This window comes from Phoxinus phoxinus, assembly GCF_949152265.1.
Source record: "Phoxinus phoxinus genome assembly, chromosome: 17".
Lineage (NCBI taxonomy): Eukaryota > Metazoa > Chordata > Actinopteri > Cypriniformes > Leuciscidae > Phoxinus > Phoxinus phoxinus.
This window is the reverse complement of record NC_136892.1, coordinates 4,519,987-4,538,942: the sequence shown is the minus strand read 5'-3', so window position 1 is coordinate 4,538,942 and position 18,956 is coordinate 4,519,987. Positions and strand designations below refer to the sequence as shown.

Genomic DNA, 18,956 nt, shown 5'->3' with positions numbered 1-18,956 from the left:
GCGTGCTGTTGTAACTTTGCTTCCAAAAGAAGGGAGATTTGACGTTACTAAAAAAAAATCGGAGACCTGTAACGATCCTAGGTTCAGAATATTAATTTCTCTGTAAGTGCCTTGCTAACACCAAGATGGTCCCTTCCCCTCCATCCTCCCCACCACCACCAGGATGGTCCCTTCCCCTCCATCCTCCCCACCACCACCAGGATGGTCCCTTCCCCTCCATCCTCCCCACCACCACCAGGATGGTCCCTTCCCCTCCATCCACCCCACCACCACCAGGATGGTCCCTTCTCCTCCATTCTCCCCACCACCACCAGGATGGTCCCTTCTCCTCCATCCACCCCACCACCACCAGGATGGTCCCTTCTCCTCCATCCACCCCACCACCACCAGGATGGTCCCTTCTCCTCCATCCACCCCACCACCACCAGGATGGTCCCTTCCTATACCTCCCTGGGGGTCGGCTGTGCCTTGGTCTTCAGGCAGGCAATTCAGATTCCATACCCTACGCCAAATAACTTTAAATCATAATTGTGCTTGCTGAGCTATTAAAAAAAAAGGTATACTTGTTACGGTATTTATTCTCCCGAGTATTTCTGATAGAAATGGATATTACAGCTGAGACTGGCTTGTGGCAGGACATTAAAGGTGGCATTCTTTCTTTTAAGACTCCTCAGCTGGGGCAATTCAGAGACATTGGGAAAAGAACATTGTATTCACTGTGTGTAAAATCTTCATGTTTTTTAAACTGTAAAGGAGTCTAAATGGACAGAGTTTTTTGGACTAGACTCAACCCTAAAAGGTTACTGGAGGACCATGTACAAGCCTCCCATTGAAAAAAGGTCTGGTGACCTGCAATGGTGAGCTGTATTTGGTATCTTAGCTACAAACAGATACAAAGCACATGGTGATCCACTAGTAGGGATAGGATGTCCTTTTTGTGAACAACAGGAGACAGTTTTTCATCTGTTTGTATATAAACTGTAGTAGATTAATGCCCCTTTTTGATCTTCTTAGTGGGTGGTGTCAAATATTAGGAAAAATGTTTACGCCTGAATTGTTTTTTTATGGACCTAAATACAAACGTAGTAAGAGGGAGATTTATCAGTTACTGAATTTCTTTTTTGGACAAGCAAAGTTTGGCTGTCTCATAAAAACAAATTAGGTAGTCTGGGACAAACCGATGTGGTACTGATTTCTGAGGATTTAATGAAGTCTCGGTAGACTTTCAATATCATCAACTTTTTGAGAATATTGAGGAATTCAAATTTAAGTGGGGTATAATAATTGTATTTGTGATGTCGACTGCAATGTTATTTTACAAATGTATGTATAATTATATATATAGCGATGTTAATAAATGAACGTAAAATTAAAAATTAAAATTGTCAGGACTTGCTTACCATTGTTAGTCGGCAGCATTTGTGTTTTAGAATTAATTAAGAAATAAATAAGCTTACAGTAGGTTGTTATGATTAGCATAATTTTCTTTAATAAATAATGAAAACATTTCAACAAACCATGCAATAGAAAAATGTCACATCAATGAGGCTTTGAAAAATGAAGAAACGATCAAGTAAAAGGTAGCCACTTAACTAAATGGATTTAAAATGCTGAGAAGAATTTGCCTATTAAAACATCTTCATGTTTAATTAAAACAAAATGGTTAATAAAATGTGTTGTGGAGGGGGCGATATGCAAATAGTAAAACCATTATCCGGTTTAATAAAACAACAAAAAAGTCTGGTAAAGAAAACAGGCAGTTGTTCGGTACACAAAGTTCTGTCCAACCAGGCAAACAAGTGCAATCCTAGGCAGGAGAGCAGTCGATAACAACAGGCAAAGTTTTAAAACTCACACGCAGGATAATCCGAATAAACAGGACAAGGTTTAAAAACAAAGGATTAAAACAACAGTAATACAAATGTTTAGAATTGCTTGCAAGGCTAACAAAACTTCACAAATAGTCCAGGACTAATAGTAAAAAGTTTTGAGGGGAAAATGAGTCCAAGAAGAAGATTATGGGAAATGCAGTTTGTAAAGGAAAGAGTTAAAGTTCAGGAGCCAAATAAACCTATTAATTATTGTGAGTTTGCATATAGAGTTCAGTGTCTGTATTTCCTGTCTGATTTGATGTCAAATTAGAAATACAACATCTGTTTTTTAAGCCAAAATATGTAATTTGGAGTGCAGGTTTAATTAATTAGCCAACACTAACAGATGGAAATGCCTTAAATACTCTGAGGTGAGAAATCAAGGGGTTTTCTATGGGATTATTTTTGTGCCTTTAATATTAAACATAACTTTTAAAGAAATTAATGAAAATATAAAATGAAACTGATTAAAATGTATTTGAAACTAAATTTTTAATACACTGCATGTTTGACTAACTGTTTTCTTATTTTCTTTCGCTGATCTGTACTTACAAATATCCTTCCAGAGTTTTCATTCGCCATTCTGGCACACAACTATTGTGGGGGCGGGACTAACAGCAGTGTGCTCTGAGTTTTTGATTGACAGATTCTTGACCTGGAAGTGAAGACACCGGTGTTGTGTTTACATGTGAGCGTCTGAAAGCAGCTTCCTATTTCATTTTAGTGATATAAAGTTTTGTTTTTTAATTGTATCTATCTACTGCTACACTACATTGTTGGAATAGCACAGGCGAATAATATCATCATTATCATCAATCGTCGTTATCAGGATAATGGAGATGCTGGAGACTCGGTAAGTCAGTACTTTTTTTTTTGTTGTAAAAATGGTGGAGGGGTATTTTCAGTGGTCATTTAGAGCCCACAACATTTATTATCTTTATTTAGCCCAATCATTACACATCCTTATCTACAAACAATTACACAGTTTTCCGTCGATTACATCACGTTTGCTTTTTCATAGGTGCAAAACCTAAGAACGTAAGGAGGTTCAGTAATAAATAATATAATTATTATCATGTGTGCCATTTTTGTTAGTATAATACTTCTCCTTTCTCATTTTGCAGGGAGTTGTGCAACTTTTCCATTAAAAAAATTCTGATGCTGACCCAGAGGATGGAGTGGTAGTCCCAGAGATCCATCGACCCCATCAGACAGGAATCTTACTTTCTTCAGACACATGACACATCACTTTATGAATGACTGGGATCTTGATCTTCAGACACTGGATATAATGCAAATATTGGGTAACTTAAAGGGTAACTAAACCCTAAAACAACTTTTTGTAGGTAATGATCTGTAAGACTGGGGCTTTATTATTGCTGTTTATTGATTCAAGTTGATTTGTTGACATTTGGGTATAAAGTGTTTTAATTCTATATGGTGTAAAAACGTCTGAGTGCTGCCCTCTTCAGGTTGAACGGTGGCTACTGCAGTTGAATTTTCCTATTGGATGTTGTGGTACTGACGTAAGCAGGACCCGCTCACCACACCCTTGCCTACAGAGAGATGGATCTCACGCCACCCCACCGCTGGGCTCTGCCCATTTTTCCAGCATTTTTCATATATTGCCAGTGGGTGGAGTCAGGCTTCTGACCAAGGATTTAGTTACCCTTTAAAACCAACACAGTTCACAAGAACATAAGAGATTGCACTTTATTTTGAACTCTACGCTGTTCTTGGATTAACACACCGACAGCATATGAATGTTAAGGGGATAGTCCACCCCAAAATAATAATTATCTCATCTTTTACCCACCCTCATGCCATCCCAGATGCATATGACTTTCTTTCTTCAGATAAACACGAAGGAAGAGAAGAATCCATCCGGTGAGTTTATATAAATGCAAATGAATGGGAATTTAAAAGTTGACACTTTTAAAACCCCACACAGTGAGTGATGGGTTATTCATACAACCCCAGTGGATGAATCAATGTCTTCTGAAGTAAAACAATAGATAATAAAAATACTTATAATTTAAACCATCTCTTCTGACCAACTGTCATCCGCAGATGGGCTACAATCTGTCAATCAAAAACTCAGTAGCCAATGAGAACACACCGCTGTTAGCCCCACCCCCACGAGAGATATGTGCCAGAGTGGTGAATGAAAACCCAGGGAGCGTAAACGAAAACTTCAGAAGCGTAAATTAAATCTCTGGAAGCGCATTTGTAAGTACAGATCAGCGAAAGAAAAAAATAGAAAACAGTTAGTAAAACATGCAGTGAATTAAAAATAAAGTTAAAAAATTTGCATGCGATACATTTTTTTCCGGTTTCAAAGACAATTTTATTCAGTGCCTGTCCATTTATATTTTCATTTGTTTCTTGAAAAGTTACGTTCAATATTATAGGCACAAAAATAATCCCATAGTATTTTCATAATGCAAGGTTATCTTACAGTCAAACAAACCATGAACTCTCAGTTGATTAACCCAAACCTTGCTTACACAAGAGTATGCTGGTCCCAAAAACTCATCCGAGTAAGTTCAGCTCAGTTCATCAATGGCTATAAAAAGAAAGACTGATTAAACTAAATAACAGTCTGTGCTTGCAAAGATAACATGCTGTAAAGGTTTCTTTTTTATGATTAGCCATTCTGCTTCCACATTGCTTGAAAGGTAAGATACATCATAAATGTTTTTTTATTATAGAAATACATTAGCTGTAAAAATAAAATAAAATAAAGATTAATGATGTGAGATTTTTTTTCTTAGAATAAATTAAACATTGCCTTGTTTTAAAGGGGACGTCAGATGCTCCTTTTTACAAGATGTAAAATAAGTCTCTGATGTACTCAGAGTGTGTATGTGAAGTTTAAGCTCAAGATAACCCACAGATATTTATTTTTTATCCATTTTAATCCATTTCCATTTTTTTCCATTTCTGTGTGCCCCTTAAATATAAATGAGCCGATGTTCCCGGCACCCTTTCAAGAAGAGGGCGGAGCTTCAAGAAGTGCGCATTAAAAGTGTTATCCTTAGGCCCCGTTAACACATACATGGTTATTTTGAAAAATGGAGACATTTCCTTAGTTTGTGGGCACAAACTAAGGAAATGTCTCCATTTTTCAAAATAAAAAAAAATGGTTTACACGCAAACGTAGAATTCGCCTCTGAAAACCATTCTTTCTAAAAACTCCGGCCAGAGTGGAGATTTTGGAAAACTTTGTTTGCACGTTTGCATGTAAACTGAGAAAAACTGAGTTTTAGGCAGCAGACGTCACAGTATGAGACTATTTTCGGGATTCTGATTGGCTAACGTGGGCTTGAGCTTCTCGTTACACTGCCACCTACAGGTTTGCCATGCTCTTGACGGCATATACACGGGTTTGTGTAAACTTTTCTGAAAACTGTCAGGTGTGCATGATGTTATTTTTGAAAACAGAGAGGGTGAAATGTCCGTTTATGAAAATAGCCGTCCACGTGTAAACGTAGCCTAAAACTCTCTCTCTTCCTTGCATTAATATCAACATAAAAAACATACAAAATTACACAAAAACACTCGTTACAACTAATATAACAGTAAACAAATATAAACAGATCTTATGCCTTCTCGGGGGATGCTTAATAAACTGGTTCTGTAATAAATAAACTCAGATGAACTGTAATAAAGTGCGCGCTCTCATTACTGCCGTGACTAGTATCGCTTCGGAGACGATAAGCTGGATCATGAACAGTTGGCATTGATCCATCCTTAAGTAACAATTTGTTAGCAAAACCTGCGTTTTGTATTGTCCCTTTGTATTGTCTGGTGTAAATTGATTCGCGCAGACATAAACAAATTTAGGTATATGGGGGCACATTCCCTTCAAAAATAAAACCAATCCACTGTGTCTTCAGCGGCTCTGATGTCAGGAGTAAATGAAGACTTATGTTCACTCTAACATCCAACAACACAACACCTGAATTGCATTAATGTCGCTACAGCCGTTCCGGCCTGGAGAACATGGTGAACAGTGTACAGCTCGCTCAGGGCGGGTCTATGCTAATACATGCTTTCAGCAGTCACAATTGTCTTATTCAAATAGCTATCTACGTAGAAAGTACGTAGAAACCGGCTGCAAATTGAAACAGCTCACTGGATGACAGTTTCAGACACAGACCATAACCAACTGGCTGTGTGTTTTCTTTTCAGCTTTTCTGAGCTGGCAGACACAAACCTAACTAAATGCAAAAAAGCTAAAAAAGTTAAAATGTCATCCAACATTCCCTTTAATAGTGCTTTATATATAGATATAACTAGCTATATATAACTAATATATATATATACTGTGTGTGTGTGTGTGTGTGTGTGTGTGTGTGTGTGTGTGTGTGTGTGTGTGTATATATATATATATATATCTCAACACAGGCTCATTGGAAACACGTACCTGAGGCAACATTTCTGCAAAAGGAAAATATGTACCAATACATTCATACCGCTGCAGTTTTCAACAGAAATGAACACTAGAGACAGCAAAACAGCAATCATGTTTAATCCTTTTCATACAAAAGTATGATTAGGGACAGCTTATGGATTAATAAAGAATTATTTTCAAGCGGCTCCTTATAAGATATTATATTATGACCTCAAAACACTTTTAACATAGTGCATGATTTGTCAACGAATACTTTGGAGTTTGCATCCCATAACCAGCTCCATATGTTTGGCTTGTCTGACGTACTAAGCTTGCTCGGTAGCTCAGCAATGTGCCTGTGATGTGTAGAGCTCGGATATAAAATCCCGTGAAACACGAGTTACGTCGAAAGAGCTCAAAGTGGCATGAATCGAGCTAAAATGGCATGGTTGCTTAATGAAGGTGTACTTTATTTTAAAATGCGATAGAACATTAACATTTTAGCGCCACTCATCGGACATTTCAATTCTGAACTGCTGTGAAACGTATAAAATCCGTCATAATAAAATGTTGCCAGATTCACGTTCATGTGTTTTGGATAAAACTGAACACGCTTTTAGGGCCACTCAGTGGACATTTCACTTTGAGTTGTGCACGTTTTACAGCAGTTTCAATGTAATATCATTTTGCAGAAATGTTGCCACGCTTTTGTCACGATGGGTTCCACTGGGTTCAACTCACAACAGTTTTGTATCATTTAATGAGATATGTATTATATATTAATTTACACTCAGCATTTTGTGAAGATGACTTTTGGAGATTGGCCGAACTTCTGTGTAGCAGGTGTGATGTATTTATGTGAATGACAGAAAACAAAACCTGATTCAAAAAATTTGCTTCCAAATCAAAGGTGCAGTTAGCCTTGCAGCGTCCACAACTGATGCTTTAAATTCAGAATCAGCTACAGAATACGTTCTTTCTTTCTTTCTTTCTTTCTTTCTTTCTTTCTTTCTTTCTTTCTTTCTGTGGATGAATGGAAAGGCCTGCAGTTGATTTATGTTACACCATAACGGTTTTATTTACATTTATATAGAATTACCATGCATGTCCATTTTACACCAAGCAGCAAATATTATCCAACAGTGTGACTGAATTTACATTTGTATAATTGCAATCGAATTATCAACAAACAGCAGTTCTGGAAGAGTTTTTAAAAACACGGTTGTAATGATCCCATGGATCCCTGTGAAATGTAATTATTTAGTTAACAATGTTGTTCTTGGTGACGTGAAGTCTGCAAGGTTACAAAGAACATGAGTTGGAAGTCTGTATTAAATATCATTAACCTGATAAAAAAAAAAAATAATCAATGGAAGTCTATGCAATGTCCTTGCTAGTATAGTGAAACGAACTTGTGGTGTGTGTGTGCAAGCTTAATGGAGTTATCATGGAAAATATGACTTGTACTTTCACAGGTTTTGCTTTTCTAAGCACAAAATACCCCACAGATATTTGTATAGTATATTAAAAGTTGTCACTTTTTTGAGGGTTTACAAAAACGCACCGTTTTGTGCCTTGCCCTTTAAATGCAAATGAGCTGCTGCAGAGGGCGGGGTTTCAAGAGCAGCTGCAATTATCTCACGCACACGCACTAAAATGACAGAAACTGTTCTGCCTTTAATGTGACGAGCTTTCTGAACACGCTTTAGTATCAGTGCTCGTCTCTTTTCTGCCGTTTCTTAATTATCTCGTTAGTAAACCAATACATCAAACAACTGCAGCACAGTTTGAATCTCCTCCATACTTATTATTATGTGGCGCTCAAAACTGGTTACTGTCCGTCGCAGACTGGGAGGAGCAGTCGCGCGCAGTTTGTAATCTTCCCGGCACTTTAGACTGCGGTGTAAACGCAGAAAGCAACCGGTCTGGGGAAAAAAAGTTCCTGGGACAAATTGTTCCGGGTAATTTCGGTGGAAACGCGGCTAGAGTGACTTTCTATTGCATGTGAAAAGATGGATGCTAAAGTTTGAGCTGACTCACAAATGTACTCTTATACAACAACTCTTCCTCTTCTCAACATGGACTGCGTGTTCCCGGGGGCGGGGCTTATCTATATTTTAGGGTTGGTGATGTCACTAACCCGTGAGGAATGTTGTGTAGTCCCTACCAGCCGTTTGTTGTAGTCCCTTTCTTTAAAAGCAAATATCTTCCTTTTCTTTGAACTTTGAGCGTTGTAACTTTGCAGATGTTGTTGATGCTCAAACAGCAACATTACACACTAACTAAAGTTAGAAAAGATAAATCATACTCAACAACCCCTTTAATCGATAAAACTTCTCAATCGCTGATTAAGCAAGGTCATGCACATGTGCTGCTCAACCATGAAACATGTAAAGCAGACACGAGGAAAAATGAAGCGAGCGCACCAGAGTTATGTTTGGGACCATCTTACATTAAGATTAGATTTACACCTTTATCACTATAAGTTTGCGTGTGCATTCGCAGCCTTTTGTTTCGTGCAAATGTAAGTTGTAATATGGTGTTAATTTTGTGTAGACCTATAAATAACTATGATTGGGAGTGTCATATTACATAACATTATAGAGAGATCAATATTGTAATAAAATATTGTTAATTCTTTGGGTTTAGTTGCAGTGTTTCAGCGTGTCTGACAAGCACGTAACTTAGTTAACTTGTGCATTCGCGTCATTTTGTGCTGTAACAATTACCAATATTATGTTTATTTTGTATGTCTGATTAATCTCATATATAGAATGCGTTTCGTTGAGTTAAATAACCCGCTAGCAAACCCGCTAGCATAGCTTCAGTTTAACCCTAACCCTCCATTCATTCAGCGTGCACAGCTCAAACAGCAATGCACGACATTAATAACTATGATTGGGACTGTCATATTACATGACATTGTAAAGAGAACACTATTGTAAAAGAACGTTGTGAATTCATTGGGTTTAGTTGCAGTGTTGCTCCAGGAAGAGCACGTCCACAACAAGGGTTACACATTCCGACTAGCACACATCTGAGGCGGCATTGGTGACACGTTGTATTAGTCATTATGTTTGATTATTAAATAATTAATTTAATTACATGATCTATCGCATCGACTCATTTTACAACCGTACTAGCCCTTTATTTGTACTTAAAACCCTTCTCATTCATTTGGTGAGGAACATGGCGTTTTGAGCAGCATTTGCTATGTGCCACTGTAGTCGCAACAACTATATTAACAGTAATAATAAGAACTCTTTCATCTTTAGGCACCAGTGCCCACTCCACTTAGAGTATGGCTTCTTCTAAGGTTCTAGCTAGCTTTTGTTATTTTATTTAATTGAATTGACCCCAGGATTAACCCTGTTGGTCAGGCATTTTCCTCAGTATGGTGGTGTGAGTATTAATGTTCCCATAGCGTCGACATCATGATGCTGTCACGTTTATCATGGACTTTCTGTTTGTTTTCTTCATCATCATTAGTTCATTTTCATCACCTGTCTAGTTAATCAGTTAATCATCCTTCATTGTCATCACCTGTTGTACCCTCGTCATCCTCTGTGTATTTAAGTTCCTGTCTTTCACCTTTGAGTTGTCGGTCAATGTTTATGTTACTGTGTTTGAGTGTTACCCTTCAGCCTGTACCAGCTTTTTGTAAGTTTATTCTAGTAAAAGTTTGATTTGGAGTATTGTACCCGTCTGCCTGTCTTCATCCGCACCATACCCGTGACAGATTGACCGACCAAGGCCACATTTACACATAGCCGGGTATTTAGAGAAACGAATATTTCTCCCCCTCCGTTTTCAATAATAACATCGTGCACACAACCCGCATAAATACGCCGTCGAGCGCCTTTATAACTATGCTAAACCTATGGGCGGCAGTGTAGGGAGAAGGATAAAGCCATGCAAGCCAATCAGAATCCTCAGAATCGACAAGAGAGAACCTAAAACCCCGTTTCTCCCAGTTGACACGACAACATATAACCGGCGTTTTCAGAAATCTCCACTTTGGCCGGAGTTTTTAGAAATAATCGTTTTCTGGGATAAAAACGGCGTTTTCGTGTAAATGACAGGCCAAAACGCAGAGAAATATCTGCGTTTTCCCATCGTGTAAACGGGGCCCAAGACAGTATGGATCTTCCAGCCGTCCAGATCCTTCTCCTTTCCCAGGAGGATCAGTCTCTCGAGGCCCACACACAGAGGTATTTGGACTTGGTACCTTTGGTACATTATGATGATATCAGCCTCTGTATGTTCTTCCGGGCAGGCCTCAACGCTGAGGCCAAAGCACGCCTGCCCGGAGATGGGCCTCGGGAGAACTTTGCTGCCTATGTGGAGTGGGTATTATGGAATAACGGATCATCCTTCACCGTCGATGATGCCACCAGCCCCACTCCAACTCCAGAGCTTCCTGCACCGCTGGTCCCGTCCAGCCCAGAGCTTCCTGCACCGCTGGTCCCGTCCAGCCCAGAGCTTCCTGCACCGCTGGTCCCGTCCAGCCCAGAGCTTCCTGCACCGCTGGTCCCGTCCAGCCCAGAGCTTCCTGCACCGCTGGTCCCGTCCAGCCCAGAGCTTCCTGCACCGCTGGTCCCGTCCAGCCCAGAGCTTCCTGCACCGCTGGTCCCGTCCAGCCCAGAGCTTCCTGCACCGCTGGTCCCGTCCAGCCCAGAGCTTCCTGCACCGCTGGTCCCGTCCAGCCCAGAGCTTCCTGCACCGCTGGTCCCGTCCAGCCCAGAGCTTCCTGCACCGCTGGTCCCGTCCAGCCCAGAGCTTCCTGCACCGCTGGTCCCGTCCAGCCCAGAGCTTTCTGCACCGCTGGTCCCGTCCAGCCCAGAGCTTCCTGCACCGCTGGTCCCGTCCAGCCCAGAGCTTCCTGCACCGCTGGTCCCGTCCAGCCCAGAGCTTCCTGCACCGCTGGTCCCGTCCGGCCCAGAGCTTCCTGCGCCGCTGGTCCCGTCCAGCCCAGAGCTTCCTGCGCCGCTGGTCCCGTCCAGCCCAGAGCCTCCTGCGCCGCTGGTCCCGTCCAGCCCAGAGCCTCCTGCGCCGCTGGTCCCGTCCAGCCCAGAGCCGCCTTCGCCGCTGGTCCCGTCCAGCCCAGGACCGCCTTCGCCGCTGGTCCCGTCCAGCCCAGGACCGCCTTCGCCGCTGGTCCCCTCCAGCCCAGGACCGCCTTCGCCGCTGGTCCCGTCCAGCCCAGGACCGCCTTCGCCGCTGGTCCCGTCCAGCCCAGGACCGCCTTCGCCGCTGGTCCCGTCCAGCCCAGGACCGCCTTCGCCGCTGGTCCCGTCCAGCCCAGGACCGCCTTCGCCGCTGGTCCCGTCCAGCCCAGGACCGCCTTCGCCGCTGGTCCCGTCCAGCCCAGGACCGCCTTCGCCGCTGGTCCCGTCCAGCCCAGGACCGCCTTCGCCGCTGGTCCCGTCCAGCCCAGGACCGCCTTCGCCGCTGGTCCCGTCCAGCCCAGGACCGCCTTCGCCGCTGGTCCCGTCCAGCCCAGGACCGCCTTCGCCGCTGGTCCCGTCCAGCCCAGGACCGCCTTCGCCGCTGGTCCCGTCCAGCCCAGGACCGCCTTCGCCGCTGGTCCCGTCCAGCCCAGGACCGCCTTCGCCGCTGGTCCCGTCCAGCCCAGGACCGCCTTCGCCGCTGGTCCCGTCCAGCCCAGGACCGCCTTCGCCGCTGGTCCCGTCCAGCCCAGGACCGCCTTCGCCGCTGGTCCCGTCCAGCCCAGGACCGCCTTCGCCGCTGGTCCCGTCCAGCCCAGGACCGCCTTCGCCGCTGGTCCCGTCCAGCCCAGGACCGCCTTCGCCGCTGGTCCCGTCCAGCCCAGGACCGCCTTCGCCGCTGGTCCCGTCCAGCCCAGGACCGCCTTCGCCGCTGGTCCCGTCCAGCCCAGGACCGCCTTCGCCGCTGGTCCCGTCCAGCCCAGGACCGCCTTCGCCGCTGGTCCCGTCCAGCCCAGGACCGCCTTCGCCGCTGGCCCCGGTCAGCTCAGAGCCCTCTTCGCCGCTGGTCCAGTCCAGTGCTGACCTCCCCAAGAAAATTTTGGGGGGGGGCAATAAGTCCTCTGAGGGGATCGTGGAGGCCCTTCCGACACGGTTCCCATGGCCACCCGAAGGGTCCACACCGCCATGGTCGCCCGAAGGGTCCACACCGCCATGGTCGCCCGAAGGGTCCACACCGCCATGGCCGCCCGAAGGGTCCTGGCCGCCTGCACGTCCTGCTCCGCCCTGGCCGCCTGCACGTCCTGCTCCGCCCTGGCCGCCTGCACGTCCTGCTCCGCCCTGGCCGCCTGCACGTCCTGCTCCGCCCTGGCCGCCTGCACGTCCTGCTCCGCCCTGGCCGCCTGCACGTCCTGCTCCGCCCTGGCCGCCAGAAAGGCCTGCTCCGCCCTGGAGGCTTCCTGCTCCAGATCGGCCACCCCTTCATCAGCCTCCAGGGCGCCCACCCCCCCACCCCTTTGTTGTTCTACGGCGCGAGGTCGCGCCTTGTTGAAGGGGGGCGTTATGTCACGTTTATCATGGACTTTCTGTTTGTTTTCTTCATCATCATTAGTTCATTTTCATCACCTGTCTAGTTAATCAGTTAATCATCCTTCATTGTCATCACCTGTTGTACCCTCGTCATCCTCTGTGTATTTAAGTTCCTGTCTTTCACCTTTGAGTTGTCGGTCAATGTTTATGTTACTGTGTTTGAGTGTTACCCTTCAGCCTGTACCAGCTTTTTGTAAGTTTATTCTAGTAAAAGTTTGATTTGGAGTATTGTACCCGTCTGCCTGTCTTCATCCGCACCATACCCGTGACAGATGCAGCATTGAGTTCCACTCAAAAGGAAAAATTTCAGGTTATATGCAACTCGTTTGCTTCGTCTTGCCATTCTTAATGCAATCCCTTAGAATATGTTGTTATTCTATACGAATATACGTCTATTCATTGCACTGGAAAAATGTGCTGCATGCCGTAAACTTAAATACAATCAACTTGGATGTTTAAATCATTTCAACTTTAATTACATTAAACTGACTTAAAATATGAGTTAATTTTTTTACATGTAAAAAACAGCAATGTTAAAGCAGTGTAAAAACACTTTGCCATAACTTATTGATCATATAATTGTTTTACACTGTGTCTTGGTAATGCGCTGATGCTTCGTCACCTGACCATGCTTCGGCCAATAAGATTGACGCGTGCTTCAGACACCGGCTCATGCAAAAGCGTTCCCATAATGTCAATGTCATGATGACTCAGTGTCTCGTTCTCTCTCAGGGAACTGGGTTACATACGTAACCCGAGACGTTTTTATTACAAACATTTAAATTACTTTCTCAAAAAATATGAAAACTTTGTGATGTAGAGCATAAAACTTAAATTGTGTTTCTGGGTCAAAACGACTCAAAATGGAGCATGTCGTAACCAAATTTTCTTTAATGAAAATAAGTCTACATTTCTTTTAATGCAATAGCTTATTTGGTTACGGTGTCTTAGTACTTAAATTACACTCCAACTGAGTAATATCAATTAACAACATGCTTACTTAATATCCACCTTATTTTGAAATGCGGAATTAAGCTTTTTTCTGTGAATGTCCGAGACTTCCGATTAACAGCCACTATAAGTAAATAAGTAGAAGAATAAAAGTGCAGTAAATGGTAAAGCTATTTGTACTACAAACCAATGCGTTTATAATTATGACAACAAAAACTATATTTTAAGAAATACCAATTTGCAATATCAGGCTGCATAACAAGCTGTTATAATTACAATAGTTTTTAATTGACATTTAAAGTTTAACTTAACTGATGTTCAACCCCGCTTTGTATTGTTACAATGTCAGTAGCATATGTAAATGAAGTTTTAAAAACCTTTTAAAAGTCCACCGGATGATGCGTTTTTCTAACTTTGACAGCTCCAGGGCTTAAGTGAAAACTACAGATTCTAAATCCGCATTTTTGTATCCCTGCCCACAGACAGTCAGATCGACAGAGGGTTATTAGCAGAACAGTTATTGCAGTGGCGGGCCGTGCATTTCACACCTAGGCCTTCAGTGATGTCCAACCTGAATTAATAACGAAAAACAGTGAAATTCCTGTTTTTATTTTTGCACCGGCAGTTATAGGGTTAATGCGGTGAGTTCGGGAAAGGCCGGGTAGAGAGAAACGAGCGAGTGAGTTCGGCTTGTGTGTACAGTGGTACTTGCGTTCCGATTATAAATTCAGAAACGGATCCCCCCTTGTCTTATCCTTCAATGGTTACAATAGTATTAATGTTTGAAAAAAGAAGTTGATTCGATCATAAATTTACAAGAAAAATTAGGAAGAAAATATTATTCACGGACAAAAACGGGGGCAAAAAATTCATTATACTCTCCAAAACTACTGACTATTTTCTGTGCGTTACAGTCCCAACAACCTTTTCTATCGTCATCGAGTCTAATGTGCTGAAAGTCCAGTCTGTCCCGTCGTATTTCTGGCATAAGTTTTAATTCGCTTTAGTGCTGAGAGAAGAAGTAAACAGGGAAAACACCGCAAAACATGACGATGTGTAACGTTACAGCCGACACAAGCTCTCACACAGATTTCTGAACGATATCAATGAGATCAGCGGGACTTTTGCCTTCCAAATCAGTCCTGGCATAACTTTACATTGCAGTCTGTTCTGTTTTTACCCGGACAGATCGACAGAGTTCCGAGACTCTGCGTAAGCTGGATAAAGGCTGAATAAGGGATTTTTTCCGGTAGGTTTGAACCTGCTGGTGGTCGAGGAAGGAAAGAAACATTAATTTGTGGGTTGAAAAACTATTAAATCTACAGAAATATATTTTAGTTTACACAGTTCACAACAGACACGGTTAGCTAGCTCTGACTACCAGTAATAGTAGTACACGCTCTGACCATCCAATCAAAGGGCGTGGAAATGCCTACGTTATTGTATGCCTGCTAGATGGCCCCGGTGCAGTCAACTCGATATCTGATTGGCTGATTAAATCTGACTGATTATCTGATTGGTTAAAGCAACAGTTTTATTGCCATTCATTTTAAGCTACAGGCGGCCGCACTATCGATTCTGAAGGCCTCGAGGCAGATATATTTGACCCTGGCAACACATGATGGCTGAAATATGATTGGATAAAAGCACTAAAATAAATATACACTACTGGAAGCAGCGCAACCAAGAGAAAAGCTTTGAAATTACGGGAATGGACTATTGGGAATAATTTAATACTCATTCATAAAAAAAATATATTAAAGTTCAAGTCAGTGATTCTGATAATGTTTAGGCCAGCAGAGAAGGCCTTGCTGGCCCTGACGGCCCACCACTGAGTTATTGTAAGCGTAGGTTTATCACTGAAAATTGTATCGCACTATGTCTACTCTTTTAACAGCATTATGGTATAAATGGAACACTATGGCATTTCTTACCTGTACGTGACAGTGTTTTGCTTCGGGGGATTGGGTGGAACTGATCATAACATATCTCTCACTGCATTTTGGTGGCTTGGTCAACTAACAAATAGCTGAGGTTTGGTTCAGAACATTGGGTTGAGGTGTTACTAAGAGCCTTGCTCTTAAACACTTCCAATCAAGTCCGATCAAAGGCACTACCATCAAAATCTTTTATCATGCCACTATAGTCAGTATTAATCCCTGTGGTGCAACTCTAGATGTAAATGTCACTTAATCTTGGGGGTCAGCTAACAAGTGTGACCAGTGCCTCACTGTCAGTCACCCGCTGTCTGCTTTTAATCTCCTTGAATCTGACACTTGCCTAGGATATGCCTTATGGGTCAGAAAAATATCCTACAAGGAATAAAATAACTTCATCAGGTCAGGACTCCTCAAATCTTGCCCTGGAGGGCCAATGCCCTGCAGAGTTTAGCTCCAACCCTGATCAAACACACCTGAGCAAGCTAATCAAGGTCTTCAGGATCACTGGGAAATCACAGGTGGGGGAGTTTGATCAGGGCTTGAGTTTAACTCTGCAGGGCAGTGGCACTCCAGGACACAAATCGAAGTCAATTTACGTATGGAGAGATATTTTCCAGAGAACTGTTGACATCTGCTGCTGAGATTACATGTCTACATTTAACTTACTTTTAAAAATAGTTGAACACCTACAGTATTCGGTTTCAAAGATCATGATGATTAGGGAGATGACCCTGAGTGACAGTATTAGTAGCATTGTCAGTGCTATTCCTTCAGGCAGTAATTGTCAATCAGTGATTACAGCACCGTTAAGAACTATTTGAATTTCTGCAGCTCCTGTCTTAACAGTTAGAATACTTCAATTATTGTACACAAGGTCTGATAGCCTTTCCCAATCAATAATCAATAGTCGTGGATAGGTGAATGCCCTATGTGAAATTGGATCGGATGTACAATAGAAACCTGTTATGGTATGAGATCTGACTTAAACCAACATAACGGGTGAGTTAAATATATATATATATAAATATATAGGGACATAAACATACTTTTGCTATAATTACAATAGATGCTTTTGTCAGTAATCTTCTAAAACATAGATGGCCTATGTGACCCATTCGAGTATATACTCTTCTAATTATTATTCTAAGTAGGCTTTTAAGTCAATAAAAATAAAAATAATTGACTTTATATTTGTTCATGTCTCCATTTAACACGTTCAGTTTGTCAGTATATTAGCCTGCAAACATCATAAGGTTGAAAAATAAAGGTTCAGTTATTCAGTTACTTTATTTTAAACAAATACTTGTAGTAGCAAGCATCAGATTTATACTTTGTGACTTCCTTTCACCAACCAGATGTCGCTAGGGTTTCTGGGTCCCCTGTACAGTATATTTAATTGGGCCCCCTCTGTAGACTTAGAGATCTGGAGATGGGGGCCCCAACTAGCTCTGGGCTCACTCTTTCCCCCATTAGAGACCATCATGCTTCTGAAAAAAGTACACCTACAGTACTTTATGTTGAACTGAAGGTTCAATATTATGTGCCTACTGTGGTTGGATTAGGCCAATGGTAGCCTACATACTAAATATATAGATTAATTTCAAAATTCTTCTTCTTATTATTTTTTACATGATCAGCATTATCGCAGGGAACATAAAATTTTTTCAATCCCAATAAAACATGACAGGTAAAACCCAGTAAACCCCTGATGATCTTTCTTTATCAACACTTTGATGTTTATTATTTGTTTGTAGTTTTCATATCCAACTTAGACAGTTAGGCCAGAATTACCCCGACAGCAGGTGGAGAGGAGGAGTCAATCGCTGACTTAAATCTTCTTAAACAAATGTCTGGACTGAAATGGCGTCATGTACATGACAAAGATGAACTTTACCCCTTTGACTGTATACAATGAGAAATAGCATACTGTTAATAGAGGGAAAGGTCTCCTTTCTTGATCCCAGATTCAGTTTAATGGCTGTTAGAATCATGACACACCTCTTCTCAATAAATACTGTCATTATATAACTATTATTATGAGGTTGTACGTATAAAATATGTTAGTGGTGTCTATTAAATATTTAATTATATATATATATATATATATATATACAATATGAAAACATACATTTAGGTGTTAAACCAAACAGATTAAAGGAATCCATGGGAATTAGAGCAGCAACAATAATCGCAGAAACTCCAAACAGAACGTTTGCGTATCATAACATATTAACATGTCCAATTCGTCTGCCAATATGATATTCTTACCTCAAAGGAAGATATGCGAATAGAAAAGCCCATAGAAATAGCTTGAGTGTGATCTCGGGGATGGCCATCGCATTCAAGCATTCAGAGGAAAAATGAAAAGAAGCCATGATCACCATCTTGCTCTCTCTTCACACAGATCGACGCGTCCCCTTTATTTACTGCCTTTCCTCGCTATTACACATAGCAGATCGCTTTGGCTTTGGCGTCTCAGAGCCGCTGCTGCGATGCAATACAAGCCGTCACAAAAACAACAAAACACGCGCGCACCAAATGAAGGCGAGTGTCCTGCTATATTCAGATATGGGCAGATCACTGGAATTAGATGCAGAAAGATAAATGCGATCTCTCCGGGTCCAGTATAACCGGTAAAAGTGTGGATGCAGATGAATTGTGTGAAAGCCGATCTGATGCACGTCGCTGCAGCACAACACATGCGTGGTAGAGATGGATCAAAGCTCGCATATGCTTCTATTAATAAAATCTGTACACTATATCCAGTTAAAATTGTAATTACCACGCAGGCATATAGCGTCTGAATTTACGTGTTTTTGTTGTTTTTTGTTAATATTAGATTATTATCCTAGTATTATTAAAAAATACAACATTATTTAATAAAAGGGAATAAACTTTTGTAATGTAGGCTAGTTGTATGCGCAAAACGCGATTTTAGATTTCAGAATTTAGTGGCTGCATTTCGAAACTGTTTTATTTAGGTTATGTTTTTAAATATGTATTAATTTAAAGGCATTTAATGTCAAGATTTAAATACATTGTTCATGAGACGAAGAGGCTGCACGATGTTGTACCTTTAAAAAAAAATAAGCCGTATTTTTAATAGAGGGGAAATTATTTAATAAACTGATGTGAATATTTTGATAATAATTATTTAGCATTTCAATAAATGACAATATTAAAGTCCTGCGTGATTTGGTTGAGTGCAAATACAGAGAGAGAGAGAGAGATAGAGAGAGAGAGAGAGAGAGAGAGAGAGAGA

At 41.9% G+C, this 18,956-nt stretch overlaps 1 protein-coding gene across 4 annotated transcripts in view; it reads right to left on the bottom strand.

Annotated features, from left to right (window-relative positions):
- gabrg2 (gamma-aminobutyric acid type A receptor subunit gamma2) overlaps positions 1–18,447 on the bottom strand; it is a 101,855-nt gene extending 83,408 nt beyond the window's left edge. For all 4 annotated transcript variants that reach the window (XM_079586161.1, XM_079586162.1, XM_079586163.1 and 1 more), the window contains exon 1: positions 17,963–18,447. In XM_079586161.1, the coding sequence (XP_079442287.1) occupies positions 17,963–18,078 (116 nt within the window). In that variant the 5' untranslated portion in view covers positions 18,079–18,447. The remainder of the gene's footprint in view (positions 1–17,962) is intronic.
- Positions 18,448–18,956: the final 509 nt, after the last annotated feature.